The sequence below is a fragment of the Hemiscyllium ocellatum genome, chromosome 5 (genome assembly GCF_020745735.1).
Source record: "Hemiscyllium ocellatum isolate sHemOce1 chromosome 5, sHemOce1.pat.X.cur, whole genome shotgun sequence".
NCBI lineage: Eukaryota > Metazoa > Chordata > Chondrichthyes > Orectolobiformes > Hemiscylliidae > Hemiscyllium > Hemiscyllium ocellatum.
The window spans coordinates 141338240-141356149 of record NC_083405.1 but is presented as its reverse complement, the minus strand read 5'-3'; the positions used below and the strand labels follow the sequence as shown (position 1 = coordinate 141356149).

Genomic DNA, 17910 nt, shown 5'->3' with positions numbered 1-17910 from the left:
TACACTTTAGCCTTCAATGAGTAAGATTCTTACATAACTGTTCTTGGTGTCAAGATGTTTCAGGAAGGAATGAAGGACAAGTGACATGGTATCTGATGTGGATCTCTTGGTCTAATAGGCAACACACTAATAGACTGAATTATTAATCCAGGGACACAAGTAGTGTTCTGGGTCCAAATCCCGCCATGGCAAATGGTGAAGTTTGTATTCAATAAAAATCTGGAATTAAGAGTTTAATAATGACCATGGAATCATTGTCGATTGTTGGAAACACCCATCTGATTTGCTAATGTCCTTTCGGGAAGGAAACTGCCATCCTTACCTGGCCTGGCCTACATGTGACTCCAGATCCACTGCAATGTGTTTGATTCTTAACTATCCACTGGGTAATTAGGGATGGGCAATAAATTCTGGTCTGGCCAGAGATGCCTTCATCCTGTGAATTAATAAAAACATTAGCTTTTCTCAGAAGTTGTGAATCTTTGGAAATCTCTACCACAGCAGGCTGTAGCAGCTCAGGCTTTGTATTTGTTCAAAGTAGAGATTGAGAAATCTTAATTACCAGCAGCATAAAGTGTTACAGGAATAGTCTGGGTAGATATTTTCTAATCATCCTGTTCAGAAATGTTATTCTGTACCTGTGGAGCAGGTGGGCCTGAACCTGCCCCCCTGGCTCTGAGTTAGGCCACAGGAGGTCAATCAGCCATGTTTCTATTAAATGGGCGAGAAGGGTCAGTGGACTGAATTGTATGTTTCTTATCTCAGTCCAGAATGATTTGCCCATATCCTGAGACTGAAACCTGTTTTCTGAGATCGCTTTCCCCATTCCTCCCATCATCTCAGCATCTGGTCTAGTCCTGCTGAGTTTTATATGTTACAGTGAGATCCCCCCTCATTTTTCTGAACTCAAATGAACACAGGCCCAGTTGGCCCCATCTCTCTTCACATCAAAAGTTGGTAGGTGGCTGGGTCTGGCTGTGGGGTTTGGTAATTACCCATCTGCAAGTATCCAGTCAGCAAACGCTGCTCCTCACTGGCCTAATAAAGGCAGTGGGGAGACACAGGCTGCAGCTGGGATCATGCACCTATGTCTGAGGTAGCTACAGCCATCGCTGACCGCCCCACAGAGGAACTCCCATTCAGAGCAGCAGCCTGTTACAAACTCCTGTTAATTTAAGGAGGCTTCCTTCGGCCCATCAGTCAGGGTGATGTCAGGAAGCATTTCCTTACATAAAGGAGTAGAAACCTGGAATTTCTTTCTTCAGAAAGCTGCTGCTGATGTTGGGTTTTGATTGAAAATTCCAACTGTGATTGCTGTGTTTTACGTAGATATTGATGTGGCTAGATAGAGTAGTACAAATACTGTTAGCTGTTTGAATGGTGGAATAGGCGAAGTGGCTTTTTTTTTCACGTGGTTCTTGGGATGTGGCTGTCCCTGCCAAGAGCCAGCATTTATTGTCCCCCTCTAACTGGCCTTGGACAGGTGGTGATGAGTCATCAGCTTGGGCCAATATTGTGGCTTGTGTGGCCATTTCAGAGAGTTGTTTAGGATTAATCACCGAGTGGAGATTGATCCACTGACTGCTGCTTGATAGTAGTTTGTATGTCACATTCGTCAAGTTAAATGTGTGTGTTTTTAATGCAGATACACTAAAGGCGTGGACATGTGGAGCATTGGCTGTATTCTAGGAGAGATGCTGCTTGGGAAACCACTTTTTCCAGGAACTTCCTCAATAAATCAAATCGAGAGAATCATGAGTGTAATTCCAGCTCCTTCCAAGGAAGGTACCCTTCACCGTTTAACAAACCTAATGTCGTATTACATTATGGTACAATGGGCTGATGGACCCGGAACTACATTGTCCATTGCCTCCCATTCCCCAAGCTGTGAATAATTCAAATATTCGCATGTAATCACCTACCTGAGGGATTGTAACCGAAGCCAGGCAGTCTGGCAGGCTTAGAGAGCAGAGGGATCCGATCACATGATTGTGAGGGATTCTCCTGACTCTGTGTCTGTCAGAGGTGCGGTCTCAGTGTGGATGGAACAACCACATCTTGCTCTGTCCCATTAATAACTTCACAGGCAGTAGTTCCATAGGTAACTACTGCTTCTCTCTTGTCACAGACATCCTGTCCATTAACTCCGATTATGGGGCCTCGGTTGTTCAGAAGGTGTTGAGCAGGTGGGTGAGTTATTTACGTACACTATTACAGTGAAACATATTGCTTAGTTACAAAATCAGTTCAGAGACTTTATCTTTGCCCACAGGCCCAGGTTTTCACTCGATCAGCTCCTGCCCAGCACCACACCCCCAGACGCTCTGGACCTGCTGAACAAGCTGCTGGTATTTAACCCAGATCGTCGGCTGACAGCTGAGGAGAGCCTTTCCCACCCCTATGTCAACAGGTATCAGCAGGGAGCTACTCGGGAAACCGGGAGGGAGACTGAGATTCCCGACATGGGGAATAATCTGGGAGAGGGACCGAGATTCCCGACGTGGGGAATAAACCGGGAGAGGGACTGAGATTCCCAACGTGAGGAATACACCGGGAGAGGGACTGAGATTCCCGACATGGGGAATAATCTGGGAGAGGGACCGAGATTCCCGACGTGGGGAATAAACCGGGAGAGGGACTGAGATTCCCAACGTGAGGAATACACCGGGAGAGGGACTGAGATTCCCGACGTGGGGAATAAACCGAGAGTGGGACTGAGATTCCCGACACGGGGAATAAACCGAGAGTGGGACTGAGATTCCTGACGTGGGGAATAAACCGGGAGAGGGACCGAGATTCCCGACGTGGGGAATACACCGGGAGAGGGACTGAGATTCCTGACGTGGGGAACAAATTGGGAAAGGGACTGAGATTCCCAACGTGGGGAATAAACCGGGAGAGGGACCGAGATTCCCGATGTGGGGAATACACCGGGAGAGGGACTGAGATTCCTGACGTGGGGAACAAATTGGGAAAGGGACTGAGATTCTCGACATGGGGAATAAACTGGGAAAGGGACTGAGATTCCCAACGTGGGGAATAAACAGGGAGAGGGACTGAGATTCCCCAGTATGGTGATTACACTGAGATTTCCTCACACAAAATAAAAACCTTCAGATGCAGGAGCGGAGGGCCATCATTTAGCCTATGTTAAATTCACCATCTCCTGAGAAAACAAATTCCTTCTCTTACCTCTGTCTTACCTCTGCAACAGTTTTGTCTGAGATTATGCCCAATGATCCTCAACACTGATCATTGGGATAGACCTTTCCATGTCCATCCAGTTATTTCCCCTGAGAATATTGTATGTTTCAAAAAGCTCTCTTCTCATTCTCTAAATTCCAATACAATCCAACATTCTCAAGGGGGTGGTGATCGTTTAGCAGTAGTTCCACCAGACATGATGTGGAGGTGTCGGTGTTGGACTGGGGTGGACAAAGTTAAAAATCCCACAACACCAGGTTGTAGTCCACCTGATGAAGGAGCTGTGCTCTGAAAGCTAATGCTTCCAATTAAACCTGTTGGACTATAACCTGGTGTTGTGGGATTTTTAACTTTGCTAAACCAGTAATTGTAAGATTCAGGTAATGGTCTGAGAACCTAGGTTTGAATTCCATCACAGCAGAATTTTTTAAACTATTATTTCTTGATTTTTAATGATGACCATGAAACAATTATTGGTTTTTGTTAAAACCCACCTGGTACACTAATGCCCTTTAGGGAAGGGAATCGCTGTCTACCCGGGCAGGCCAACGTATGAGTCCAGAGCCATCACAATGTGGTTGACTCTCAACTGTCCACTGAAATGGTCTAGCTGCAATTCAGTTGTATCAATTGGGAGAAAGGAGATCAGGAATCAAACTGCATGCACCACTTGGCAACAGAAACAACCTCAAACCCAGCCCTGTCACAGACTCATAGAATCCCTACAGTGTGAAAGCAGGACATTCAGCCCATTGAGTCCACACTAACTCTCCAAAGAGCATCCCAACCAGCTCCACTCCCTTACCCTGTCCCTGTATCTGTATTTCCCATGGCTAATCCATTTAACCTGGACTGTGGGACAAAATCAGAGCATCTGGAGGAAATCCAAGCAGACGCAAGAAGAATGTGCAAACTCCAACAGACAGTCACCAGAGGCTGGAATCGAACCTGGGTCCCTGGTACAGTGAGGCAGCAGTGCTAACCACTGAGTCACCGTGCCAGGACCCTGCAAAGTCCTCCTTACTAACAGTTGTGGCTAGTGCCAAAACTGAGAGAACTGTCTCACAGACGAGATTGTTAAAGTGTAAACATGGCCTTCAGTAGAGTGTTGGATAAGGGAGATTGGGGAGAATTTCTATGTTACTGATGATTATGTCTGCAGTAAGTGTGTTTGGTTACAAATCCTACCAGATTGTATGGATTGGTTAGAGTGGCAATTAGAGGCAATGAGGAACTTACATGAGCTAGGGGGTGTGATGGATAGCAGTTATAGACGGGGAGAAAAACTGCAGATAGAGTCAGGCAGATGGCTTACCACCAGGAAAGGCAGGAGAGGGAGGCAGGTAGTGCAGGAGTCTCAAACAGGTACGCTGTTTTAGAAAATGTAGGGGGTGATGGGCTCTCAGGGGAATGTAGCACGAACAGCCAAATTTCTGGTACTGAGACTGGCTCTAATGTAATGTGGGGTACGTCTGGTTCCAAGCGCTTGATTGTGAGAGGGGACTCTCTAGTCAGAGGCACAAATAGATGTTCCTGCAGCTGACACTCAGAAACCAGAATGATGTGTTGCCTCCCTGGTGCCAACATCAAGGATATCTTGGATAGCGTGCAGGATATTCTCAAAGGGGAGTGGGACCAGCAGGAGATCATAGTACACTTTGGATCTAGCAACACAGGAGGGGAAAAGGATGAGATTCTGAAGGGAGAATATAGGATGTTAGGTGGGAATTTAAAAAGGAGGTCCTTAAGGGTAGTAATATCTGGATTACTCCCAGTGCTATGAGCTAGTGAGGGTAGGAATAGGATGATAGAGCAGATGAATGTGTGGCTGAGGAGCTGGTGCAGGGGAGAAGGATTCACATTTTTGGATTATTGGAATGTCATCTGGGGTAGGAGTGATGTGTATACGAAGGACAGATTGCACCTGAATTGGAAGGGGACCATTATAGTGGCAAGGAGATTTGCTAGTGTTGCTCTGGAGGATTTAAACTAGTAAGGTGGGCGTGTGGGACCCAGGGGATAGTGAGGAAAGTGGTCAGTCTGAGACTGGTATAGGTTGAAGGCATTCAACAAGGTTCCTCATGGGAGACTGGTTAGCAAACTTAGATCTCATGGAATACAGGGAGAACCAGTTATTTGTTTACGGAACTGGTTTGAAGGTGGAAGACAGAGGGTGGTGGTGGAGGGTTGCCTTTCAGACTGGAGGCCTGTGATGAGTGGTGTGGTGCTCCATTACTCTTCGTCATTTATACCAATGATATGGATGTGAACATAGGAGGCATAGTTAGTGAGTTTTCAGCTTACACCAAAATTGGAGGCGTGGTGGACAGTGAAGAGGGTTACCTCAGATTACAATGGGATCCTGAACCTGGGGAGTGTTGCTGAACAAAGAGACCTTAGAGTGCAGGTTCTTAGCTCCTTGAACTGGAGTCGCAGGTAGATAGGATAGTGAAGAAGGTGTTTGGTATGCTTTCCTTTATTGGCCAGAGCATTGAGTATAGGAATTGGGAGGTTATGTTATGGCTGTGCAGGACGTTGGTTAGGCCGTTGTTGGAATATTGTGCGGTTCTGGTCTCCTTGCTATAAGAAGGATTTGTGAAATTTGAAAGAGTTCAGAAAAGATTTACAAACATGTTGCCAGGTTTGATGGTTTGTGCTATAGGGAGAGGCTGGGGCTAGAAGGGGTAAACAGGCACGGTCTTTCCCCTGGGGTGGGGAGAGTCCAGAACTAGAGGGCATAGGTTCAAGGTGAGAGGGGAAAGACTTAAAAGGGGCCACTTTTTCACGCAAAACTTGTGCGCATTTGAAATGAGCTGCCAGAGGAAGTGCTGGAGGCTGGTATGAATACAACATTGAAAAGACATCTGGATGGGTATATGAATAGGAAGGGTTTGAAGGGATACAGGCCAGTTTAATTTAGAATATCTGATCAGGCATGGATGAGTTGGCCCGAAGGTTCTGTTTCCATGCTATCTCTATGACTAATCAAGAAACAGACTAACCTAGTTATACTGACAGAGTCATACCTTAATGATAACGTCACAGCCACTATCATCACTAACCCAGTAGAGGGTATGGTGTGGTGGTATAGTCAGAATGGGGCTGCCCCAAGAGTCAACAACCTGGACCCTGGACCCAATAAAGTCTCTGGTTAAATAAGGACAAGGAAAATGCCTGCTGATTACTACATACCATTGTCCTCGGCTGATGGATCGGTGCTCCTCCATGTTGAACAACAATTAGAGGAAACACTGAGGTTGGCAAGATCACAAGTTGTACTCGGGATGGGGGATTTCACTGTCCACAGCCAGCGGTGTTACTGATGGAGCTGGTTGGATCCTGAAGGACAGAGCTGCTAGACTGGGTCTGCAGCAGGTGGTGAGGGAACCAACAAGTGGGAAAAACATACCTGACCTCCTCCTTACCAGTCTGCTGGCTGCAGGTGCGTCTGTCCATGACAGAATGGCCATTGCACAGTTGTTGTGGAGACAAACTCCTGCATTCACATTGGGAATACCCTCTTTCATGTTGTGTGGTACCATCACTATGCTAAATGGGACAGGCTGCAAACAAATTTAGCAACTGAACACTGGGTATGCAAGGGGTGCTGTGGGCCATCAACAGCAGCAGAATTATACTCCAGCACAATCTAACCTCATGGCCTGGCATATTCCCCATTCAACCATTAAACCATAACCTGGTTCAATGGGTAGTGCAGGAGGCTATGCCAGAACCAGCAGCAGATATGCCTAAAAATGAGGGGTCAACCTGGTGAAGCTACCAAACAGGACTAGTCGCATGTCAAACAGCATCAGCAGCAAGAGATACATTTAAGCGATCCCCAGCCAACAGATCAGGTCTAAGTTCTGCAGACCCGTCACATCCAATTGTTTCTGCTGTTGGACAATTAACCAACTCTGTGGAGGAGGCGGCTCCACACATTTCCCCACTCTCCATTATGGGGAAGCCTAGGATGTCAATGCAGAAGATGAGGCTGAAGCATTCGCAGCAATCTTCAGCCAGAAGTGCTGAGTGGATGATCTCTCTCGGCCTCCTGCAGTGGTCTCCAGCATTGCAGGTACCAATATTTGGCCAATTTGATTCACTCCACATGATGGCTGCAAATGTGTTGCTGGTCAAAGCACAGCAGGTTAGGCAGCATCTCAGGAATAGAGAATTCGACGTTTCGAGCATAAGCCCTTCATCAGGAATATTCCTGATGAAGGGCTTATGCTCGAAACGTCGAATTCTCTATTCCTGAGATGCTGCCTAACCTGCTGTGCTTTGACCAGCAACACATTTGCAGCTGTGATCTCCAGCATCTGCAGACCTCATTTTTTACTCACTCCACATGATATCAGGAGGTTAGAAGCGCTCGATGCTGAGATACTATGGGCCCTGACAATGGTATTGAAGACTTGTGCTCCAGTGCTTGCTGCCTCCCCTGGCCAAGCTCGTAAAGCAACATGGCAGACATCAATCTGACAATATGTAAATTACCCAGGTATATTCTCTACCCAAAAAGCAGGATAAATACAACCAGCCAATTATCACCCCATCATTCTGCTCTCAATTAGCAATAACCTGCTCAGTGACACCCAATTCGCGTTTCCCCAGGGCCACTCAGTTCCTGACCTCATTACAGCCCTGGTTCAAACATGGACAAAAGAGCTGAATTCCATTGGGGAGGGGAGAGGGCCAGCCCTTAACATCAAGGGTGCATTTGACTGAGTCTGGCAAAACTGGAATCAAATGATATCAAGGGACAAACTCCCTGCTGGCCGGATTTCATATCTGGCACAGGAAAGATGGCAGCTTTGCCAAAGGGTCAGTTAGACTCAACGTCAGCTCTTTTCTCTCCTTACAGACGCTGCCAGACCTGCTGAGATTTTCCAGCATTTTCTCTTTTGGTTTCAGATTCCAGCATGCGGAGTAATTTGCTTTTATAAAGATGGTTGTGATTGTTGGAGATGAGTTGACTGACCTCCAGGGCATCTCTACAGAAGTTCCTCAGGGTGGTGTCCTCAGTCTAGCCATTTTCAGCTGTTTCATCCATGATTCTCCCTCAATGTAAGATCAGAAGGTCAAAAGGGATGTTCACTAATGGTTACACAACGTTCAGAAGCAGTTCATGCTCCAACTGCCGCACAAATTGGAAAATATCCAGGTTTCAGTGGCAAGTAACATTCGTGCTACAAAAATGCCAGACAATGGTGGTCACCCATAAGAGACAATCTTAACGATGGCTCCTTGACATTAGAATCACTGAGCAGGTCAGAGGCTCGGAATCCTGCGGCAAGTAACTCACCTTTGGACTCTCCAAAGTCTATCCATCATCGAGGCATAAGTCTGGATGGGTACAGCTCCAACAACGCTCAAGAAGCTCCACACCATCCAGGACAAAGCAGCCGCTTGATTGGCACCAAACCAAACATGGGAACACCACAATCTGCAAATTCTTCTCCAAGCCATTTGCCATCCTGATTTGGAAACATAGTCATAGAGATGTACAGCATGGAAACAGACCCTGTGGTCCAACTCATCCATGCTGACCAGATATCCCAACCCAATCTAGTCCCATCTGCCAGCACCCGGCCATATCCCTCCAAACCCTTCCTATTCATATACCCATCCAGATGTCTTTTAAGGGCGGCACGATGGCTCAGTGGTTAGCCCTGCTGCCTCACAGTGCCAGGGACCCGGGTTCAATTCCCACCTCGGGCAACTGTCTGTGTGGAGTTTACACATTCTCCCCGTGTCTGTGTGAGTTTCCTCTGGGTTCTCCAGTTTCCTCTCACAATCCAAAGATGTGTACATTAGGTGAATTGGCCATGCTAAATTGCCCGTAGTGTTAGGTGCATTAGTTAAGGGAGTGGATGTGGGTGGGTAACTCTTCGGCAGGTCGGTGTGGACTTGTTGGGCTGAAGGGCCTGTTTCCACACTGTAGGGAATCTACTCTAATCTCATCTAATCTAAAAATGTTGCAATTGTACCAGCCTCCACCACTTCCTCTGGCAGCTCATTCCATACACGTACCACCCTCTGTGTGAAAACATTGCCCCTTAGGTCTCTTTTATATCTTTCCCCTCTCACCCTAAACCTATGTCCTCTAGTTCTGGACTCCCCGACCCCTGGGGAAAGACCTTCCCTATTTATCCTATCCATTCCCCTCATGATTTTATAAGGTCACCCCTCAGTTGCTGACGTTCCAGGGAACACAGCCCCAGCCTGATCAACCCCTCCCTATAGCTATTGCTGTTACTTCACTGGCACTGGGTCAAATCCTGGAATTCCCTCCCTAACAGCATTGTGGAGCTACCTACAGCACATGGACTGCTATGGTTCAAGAAGGGCAACTAGGCATTGGCAATAAATTTGATCCATCCAGCGATGCCCATATCCTGTAAATAAATGACTGAATGAAAACCAAGGGCTTGAAAGGTTACAAGGACTAGGTGGTAACGTACATTTAAGCTTAGAATCTTTTTGAATGGTAGAACAAACCCAATGGGGGTGCATGGCCTGCTCCTGATTTGTAATTTTGTATTTAACCAGGCTTGTACAGTATTCCTGAGTGAGTTTATCTCCCTATAGATTAGATAAATCTAATAAGCACGCCTTCACCATGTTGAGCCTGCAGATCATATATTAGGCTTACTATTTCTCCATGTTAGAGCCCATCGGACCAGTGTGGCACTGAGTAATTTCTCGATATCCTAACAGGCTGCTTGTAGAAAGCAGGGTACCTGAGCTCTAGGAACTGCAGTAGACCACCACCACCTTGAGGGCAACTCAGGAATAGCTAGTCCAGCTAGTGACGATTACATCCAGTGGATATACAAGTAAAGGGAGCTCGGGGTGATTGTGTTGCTTTAATCAACAGGAGAGCTCAATTTGTCTGTTGCTTTATTGCAGATTCCACAACCCATTGAAGGAACCAGGGCTAGATTGTGATATTATCCTTCCTGTGAATGATGACACGCAGCTCTCTGTGGGAGAGTATCGGAACAAGCTGTACGAGGTGGTATATCAGTCTGTCTATATCAGTCCGACCCCTGCATCATTCAGCACTCATCACCAATCACACTTCTAACTGTATTGACCTTAAATCTGCGTCTTGTGCCCTTCTACTTTGTGCTTTTATTGTATCAAAACCTTGCATGATCATAGAATCCCTACAGTGTGGGTGCCGGCCATTTGTCCCACCAAGTCCACTCCAACCTGGATGTAGGTTTGCTCGCTGAATTGGAAGGTTCATTTTCAAACGTTTCATCACCATACTAGATAACATCTTCAGTGAGCCTCTGGATGAAGCACTGCTGGTGTTTCCTGCTTTCTATTTATATGTTTGGGGTTCCTTGGGGTGGTGATGTCATTTCCTACAGTGATGTTATTTCCTGTTATTTTTTTCTGAGGGGGTGGTAAATTGGATTCAAGTCAATGTGTTTGTTGATAGAGTTCCGGTTGGAATGCCATGGTTCTCGGAATTCTCGTATGTGCCTCTGTTTGGCTTGTCCTGGGATGGATGTGCTGGCCCAGTCAAAATGGTGTCCTATACTAGTGAGAGTAGGTCATGTCTTTTTGTGGCTAGTTGTTGTTTGTGTATCCTAGTGGCCGGTTTTCTGCCTGTTTGTCCAATGTAGTGTTTGTTACAGTTCTTGCACGGTATTTTGTAAATGACATTAGTTTTGCTTGTTGTCTGTATGGGGTCTTTCAAGTTCATTAGCTGCTCTTTTAGTATATTGGTTCACTCCACTCCAACCCTCCAAAATGCATCCCACCCAGACTTGCCCCTACCCTATCCCTGTAACCCCGCATTTATCATGGCTAATCCACCTATGGATTTAGCAGGGCTAATCCACTGAAGATCCACATCTTTGGACTGTGGGAGGAACCGGGAGGAAACGCACAGAGATACGGAGAGAATGTGCAAACTCCAGACAGATGGTCACCTGAGTGCAGAATGAACCTCTGATCCCTGGTGCTGTGAGGCAGCAGTGCTAACCACTGTGCCATGACGTCACAGATTTTGAACGTAAGACAGAAAGAGAGCAATTCCAGCAAAGGAACATAGGAACAGAATGAGACTCTTCAGCCCATCAAGCCAGTCCTACCATTCAATTTGACTCTGGCTGATCAAACATTTCAATGTCTTTTACTCATCCAAACCCTATACACCATTGACAATCAGGAATCTATCCATGTCTACTTTTGAACATACTCAGTGACAACTATCACAACCTTCTGTAAGTAGAGAATTCTAAAAGTTCACAACCCTGAGTAAAAGACTTTCTTCTCAACTCAGTCCTCAGAGGCATACCCTTTATTTTTAGATTCTGCTCCCGGTTACAGACTTTCATTTTACCGACGTCAATTCTTTCTAACCCTTTAAGTAATTTGCCTATGTACAATCAGGCCTTTCAATGTATTTCCCAATCCAACTCAGCCAATTCTTGTTTCATGCATTCAGAATTTCCCTTATTCAAATTTAAAACCCTTGCTTCAGAATTTAAGAATAAAGAAGAACAAAGATAATTTACAGCCCAGGAACAGGCCCTCCGGCCCTCCAAGCCTGATCCAAATCCATTGTCTAAACCTGTTGCCCAATTCCTAAGCATCTGTGTCCCTCTGCTCCCCACCAACTCAGGCATCTGTCCTGACGCATCTTAAATGAATCTCCCCATGCCTGCCTCTACCACCGCTGCTGGCAACGTGTTCCAGGCACCCACCACCCTCTGTATAAGGTACTTACCGCGTGTATCCCCCTTAAACTTTCCACCTCTCTCCTCGAACTCGTGACCTATTGTTATTGAGTCCCTCACCCTAATAAAAAGCTCATCTCTATCCACCATGTCTATACCCTTCATGCTTTTGTAAACCTCAATCAGGTCCTCCCTCAATCTTCTTTTTCTAATGAAAATAAACCTAACCTACTCAACCTCTCTTCATAGCTAGCACCTTCCATACCAGGCAACATCCTTGTAAACCTTCTTTGCACCCTCTCCAAAGTGTCCACATCCTTTTGGTAATGTGGCGACCAGAACTGTACACAGTATTCAAAATGTGGCCAAACCAAAGTCTTGACCAAATTTTAACATGACCTGCCAGCTCTTATACTCAATACCACGTCCAATGAAGGCAAGCATACGATATGCCTTCTTGACCACTCTACCCACCTGTGCAGCAACCTTCAGGGTACAATGGACCTGAACTCCCAGATCTCTCTGCTCATCAACTTTTCCCAAGGCTCTTCCATTTACTGTATAATTTGCTTTAGAATTAGACTTCCCAAAATGCATCACCTCACATTTGTCTGGATTGAATGCCATCTGCCATGTTTCCGCCCAACTCTTCACTCTATCTATATTCTCCTGTATTCTCTGACAGTCCCATATGCTTTCTGCTACTCCACCAATTTTCGTGTCATCTGCAAACTTACTGATCAGACCAACAATGCTCCTTTCCAGACTATTTATGTATATCACAAACAGTGGCCCTGGCACTGATCCCTGTGGAACACCACTGGTCACCTTTCTCCATTTTGAAAAACTCCGTTCAGCCACTCCTCTGTCTCCTGTTGCTCAACACATTGCACACCATGTGACTTCACTTTATCCATTAGTTTATCATGGGGAACCTTATCAAACGCCTTACTAAAGTCCATGTATATGACATCTACAGCCCTTCCTTCATCTATCAACTTGGTCACTTTCTCAAAGAACTCTAAAAGTTGGTAAGGCATGATCTTCCCCCAAAACCATGTTGCCTATCACTGATAAGCCCATTCTCTTCCAAATATAAATAGACTTTATCCCTCAGTACCTTCTCCAGCAACTTTCGCACCACAGTTGAAGGGGGTGAAGACATGACTGCCAAGCTGGTTCAGTGTGCTACGTGCTCGATGTGGGAGGTCAACGACTCTGGTGTGTCTGGCTCGTATGAGTGTGGAAAGTGTGTGCACATTCAGCTACTGACAGAGCATATTGCAGCACTGATGAAAGAACTCAAGGACCTTAGGCTCATCCGAGAGAATGAGATCTTTCTGGACAAGACCTTCAGTGAGGTTATTACACCGACCATGCCAGAAGAGAGTAGAAAAGAGCAGACGATGAGGAAGGCAGAGAGGAGACAGGTGCAAGAGACCCCGGGGTAAGTACCTGTCAGGAACAAGTTGAAGATTTTGGAAACAGTAGAGACTGATGACACTGCCAGTCTGCGGGGCGGCCAGGTCCGTCAATGAAAAGTTGGCGCAGAGGCAGAGCGGAAGAGTCTGACATCGCACAGAGCCGTGGGAATAGGGGACTCCATAGTGAGAGGAACTGACCGGGGCTTTTGTGGCAGCAGACGGGATTTAAGGAGACAGAGTGCAGGAAATCCTCAAGGACGAGGGTGAAGAGCCAGAGGTGGTGGTACATGTCGGCACAAATCGTCTCGGGAAGAAGAGGAGGAACATACTACAGTGGGACTTCGGAGAACGAGGAAGAAGGCTGAAAAGCAGGACGTCCAAGGTGGTTATCTCTGGTTTGCTTCCAGTTCCTCGGGCTGGAGAGGTCAGGAACAGGGAGATAATGGACTTGAACGTGTGGCTGGGGAACTGGTGCAGGAAGCAAGGATTTAAATTCTTGGATCACTGGGGTATGTTTTGTGGTAAGCATAAATTCTACAAGAGAGACGGTTTGCACCTTAATAGGTTAGGGAGCAGCATTCTGGCAGGCAGGTTTGCTACTGCAACACAGCTACGTTTAAACTAAGTAGCGGGGGGGGGGGGGGGGGAACAGACTGGATGTTTAAGAAGGAAATTAAAGGAAAAGTTAGAACAAGGGAAGTCAAGAAAGACAACTGTATCAATGAGGCAGAAAATTCGGAAAGGGATCATGGTGTAAGGTTGAGTGAAATGGGGTTGATGGGAAGGGTGAGAGCAGTAACAAAAATACTATACATGAAAACACGAAGCATTAGAAATAAGATGGATGAGCTTGAGGCTCTTTTGGAAATTGGCAGATACGATATTGTGGGGATAACGGAGACGTGGGTTCAAGTGGACAGGGCCTGGGAAATGAATATTCAAGGCTACACGTGCTATCGTAAGGACAGACTGACGGGCAGAGAGGGTGGGGTGGCCTTGTTGGTAAAGGAGGATATTCAGTCCCTTGCGCAGGGGGACCTAGAATCAGGGGATGTAGAGTCAGTATGGATAGAGCTGAGAAATACTAAGGGTAAAAAGACCCTCTCGGGAGTCATCGACAGGCCCCCAAACAGTAGTCTGGATGTCGGATGTAAGATGAATCAGGAGCTGAAATTGGCCTGTCACAAAGATGTTACTACAGTTGTTATGGGGGATTTCAACATGCAGGTAGACTGGGAGAATCAGGATGGTATTGGACCCCAAGAAAGAGACTTTGTGGAGTGACTCCGAGATGGATTCTTAGAGCAGCTGGTGCTGGAGCCGACCAGGGAGAAGGCAATTCTGGATCTGGTATTGTGCAACGAACCAGAATTGGTCAGAGACCTCGAAGTGAAGGAGCCATTGGGAAGTAGTGACCATAATACATTAAGCTTCAATCTGCAATTTGAGAGGGAGAGGGTACAATTGGAAGTGACAATATTTCAGTTGAATAAAGGGAACTATGGAGCTATGAGGGAGGAGCTGGCCAAAGTTCAATGGTGCAATACCTTAGCAGGGATGACAGTGGTGGAACAATGGCGAATATTTCGGTGTATAAAGCAGAAGTTGCAGGATCAATTCATTCCAAAAAGGAAGAAAGATCCCAGGAGGAGGCATGGGTGGCCGTGGCTGACGAGGGAAGTTAAGAAACATATAAAGTTAAAAGAGAAAAAGTATAACATAGCAAAGATAAGTGGGAAAACGGAGGACTGGGAAGCTTTTAAAGAACAACAGAGGATTACTAGGAAGGAAATACACAGAGAAAAAATGAGGTATGAAGGTAAACTAGCCAAAAATATAAAGGAGGATAGTAAAAGCTTTTTTAGGTATGTGAAAAGGAAAAAAATGGTTAAGACTAAAATTGGGCCCTTGAAGACAGAAACGGGAATATATTGTGGGGAACAAAGAAATGGCAGAAGAATTGAATTGGTACTTCAGATCTGTGTTCACTGGGAAAGACACAAGCAATCTCCCTGAGGTAACAATAGCTGAAGGACCTGAACTTAAGGGAATTTATATTTGCCAGGAATTGGTGTTGGAGAGACTGTTAGGTCTGAAGGTTGATAAGTCCCCGAGGCCTGATGGTCTACATCCCAGGGTACTGAAGGAGGTGGCTCGGGAAATCATGGATGCGTTGGTGATTATTTTCCAGAGTTCGATACATTCGGGAACTGTTCCTGCAGATTGGAGGGTGGCTAATGTTATACCACCTTTTAAGAAAGATGGGAGAGAGAAAGCAGGAAATTATAGACCAGTTAGTCTGACCTCAGTGGTGGGAAAGATGCCGGAGTCAATTATAAAGGATGAAATTATGACACATCTGGATAGTAGTAACAGGATAGGTCAGAGTCAGCATGGATTTATGAAGGGGAAATCATGCTTGACTAATCTTCTGGAGTTTTTTGAGGATGTAACTCTGAAGATGGACGAGGGAGATCCAGTGGATGTAGTGTACCTGGACTTTCAGAAAGCTTTTGAAAAAGTCCCACATAGGAGGTTAGTGAGTAAAGATAGGGCGCATGGTATTGGGGGCGAAGTACTGACTTGAATTGAAAGTTGGTTGGCTGATAGGAAACAAAGGGTAGTGATAAACGGCTCCATTTCGGAATGTAAGGCAGTGACCAGTGGGGTACCGCAGGGATCAGTACTGGGACCGCAGCTTTTTACAATATAAGTTAATGATATAGAAGATGGTATTAGCAATAACATAAATAAATAAATGTGAGGAGGATGTTAGGAGATTACAGGGTGACCTGGACAAGTTAGGTGAGTGGTCAGATGCATGGCAGATACAGTTTAATGTGGATAAATGTATGGTTATCCACTTTGGTGGCAAGAACAGGAAGGTGGATTACTACCTAAGTGGAATCAATTTAGGTAAAGGGGCAGTACAGAGAGATCTGGGTGTTCTTGTCCACCAGTCAATGAAGGTAAGCATGCAGGTACAGCAGGTAGTGAAGAAGGCTAATAGCATGCTGGCCTTCATAACAAGAGGGATTGAGTATAAAGGCAAAGATGTTCTTCTGCAGCTGTACAGGGCCCTGGTGAGACCACACCTGGAGTACTATATGCAGTTCTGATCTCCAAATTTGAGGAAAGACATTCTGGCTATTGAGGGAGTGCAGCGTAGGTTCACGAGGTCAATTCTTGGAATGGCGGGATTACCTTATGCTGAAATACTGGAGTGACTGGGCTTGTATACCCTTGAGTTTAGAAGACTGAGAGGGGATCTGATTGAGACATATAAGATTATTAAAGGATTGGACACTCTGGAGGCAGGAAACATGTTTCCGCTGATGGGCGAGTCCCGAACCAGAGGACACAGCTTAAAACTATGGAGTAGACCATTTAGGACAGAGATGAGGAGAAACTTCTTCACCCAGAGAGTGGTGGGTGTGTGGAATGCTCTGCCCCAGAGGGCAGTGGAGGCCCAGTCTCTGGATTCTTTTAAGAAAGAGTTGGATAGAGCTCTCAAGGATAATGGAATCAAGGGTTATGGAGATAAGGCAGGAACAGGATACTGATTAAGGATGATCAGCCACGATCATATTGAATGGTGGTGCAGGCTCAAAGGGCAGAATGGCCTACTCCTGCACTTATTGTCTATTGATATCAGGCTCACTGGTCTGTAGTTACCCAGAATATCCCTACTACCCTTCTTGTACAGGGGGACAACATGAGCAACCTTCCAGTCCTCCGGCCCCTCACCTGTGCTAAAGGATGCTACAAAGCTACCTGTCAGGGCTCCAGCTATTTCCTCTCTTGCCTCCCTCAGCAACCTGAGATGGATACCATCTGCTCTTGGGGATTTGTCCACCTTAATATCCTTTAGCCTACGCAACACATCTTCCCTTCTTATGCTAACGTGATTCAGAGTAAACAAACTTCTATCTCTAATCTCAAAATTCATCATGTCCCTCTCCTCAGTGAACACTGATGCAAAGTAATCATTCAGAATCTCACCCATTCTCTCAGGTTTGACCCACAGCCTTCCTTCATTATCCTTTAGTGGACCAACCCTTTCTCTAGTTACCCGCTTGCTTCTTATATGAGAATAAATTATATCAGATCTACTGTAAAATTATATTATGGTCACTCGACCCTTAAAGGTTCTTGTACAACTAGGTTTTTAGTTTGCTGTTTTTGTTACATGATGCTACATGGAAAATGGCCTTTCTTCCAGTTGGCTCCAATATTCCCTCTAAACAGCCACACCGATGTTCCACATGCAACAGTCAAAGGCCCACACAGCCATTAAGAAAATTAAAGGGAAGTGTTGGTTCAGTCTTCCACACAGCATTCTAGAAAACCACCCGTACCTCCGTGCTTCTCTCATCTCCTGGTTAATGAACTGCCATCGTTGTCGTCCCATAGGATCACTCTTATTAAGGCAAGGTTGAGAAGGTAGGACTGTCACACTAACTTCAGCCAGTGCTGTTGGTGTGGTTCTGCATTGCAACCCAGCCATCTAGCTGAGTGACGCCTGATCTCCTGGGCAATACCCTGCCCGACCCTCCCACTACTATTAGGTGGCCGAGAAA

At 46.0% G+C, this 17910-nt stretch overlaps 1 protein-coding gene across 1 annotated transcript in view; it reads left to right on the top strand.

Moving 5' to 3' along the window:
* Positions 1 to 17910, top strand: part of mapk15 (mitogen-activated protein kinase 15) — a 116998-nt gene that overhangs the window by 81374 nt on the left and 17714 nt on the right. The window contains exons 7-10 of the mRNA XM_060825756.1: positions 1646 to 1785; positions 2129 to 2186; positions 2273 to 2410; positions 10120 to 10225. Coding sequence (XP_060681739.1) covers positions 1646 to 1785; positions 2129 to 2186; positions 2273 to 2410; positions 10120 to 10225 — 442 coding nt within the window. The remainder of the gene's footprint in view (positions 1 to 1645; positions 1786 to 2128; positions 2187 to 2272; positions 2411 to 10119; positions 10226 to 17910) is intronic.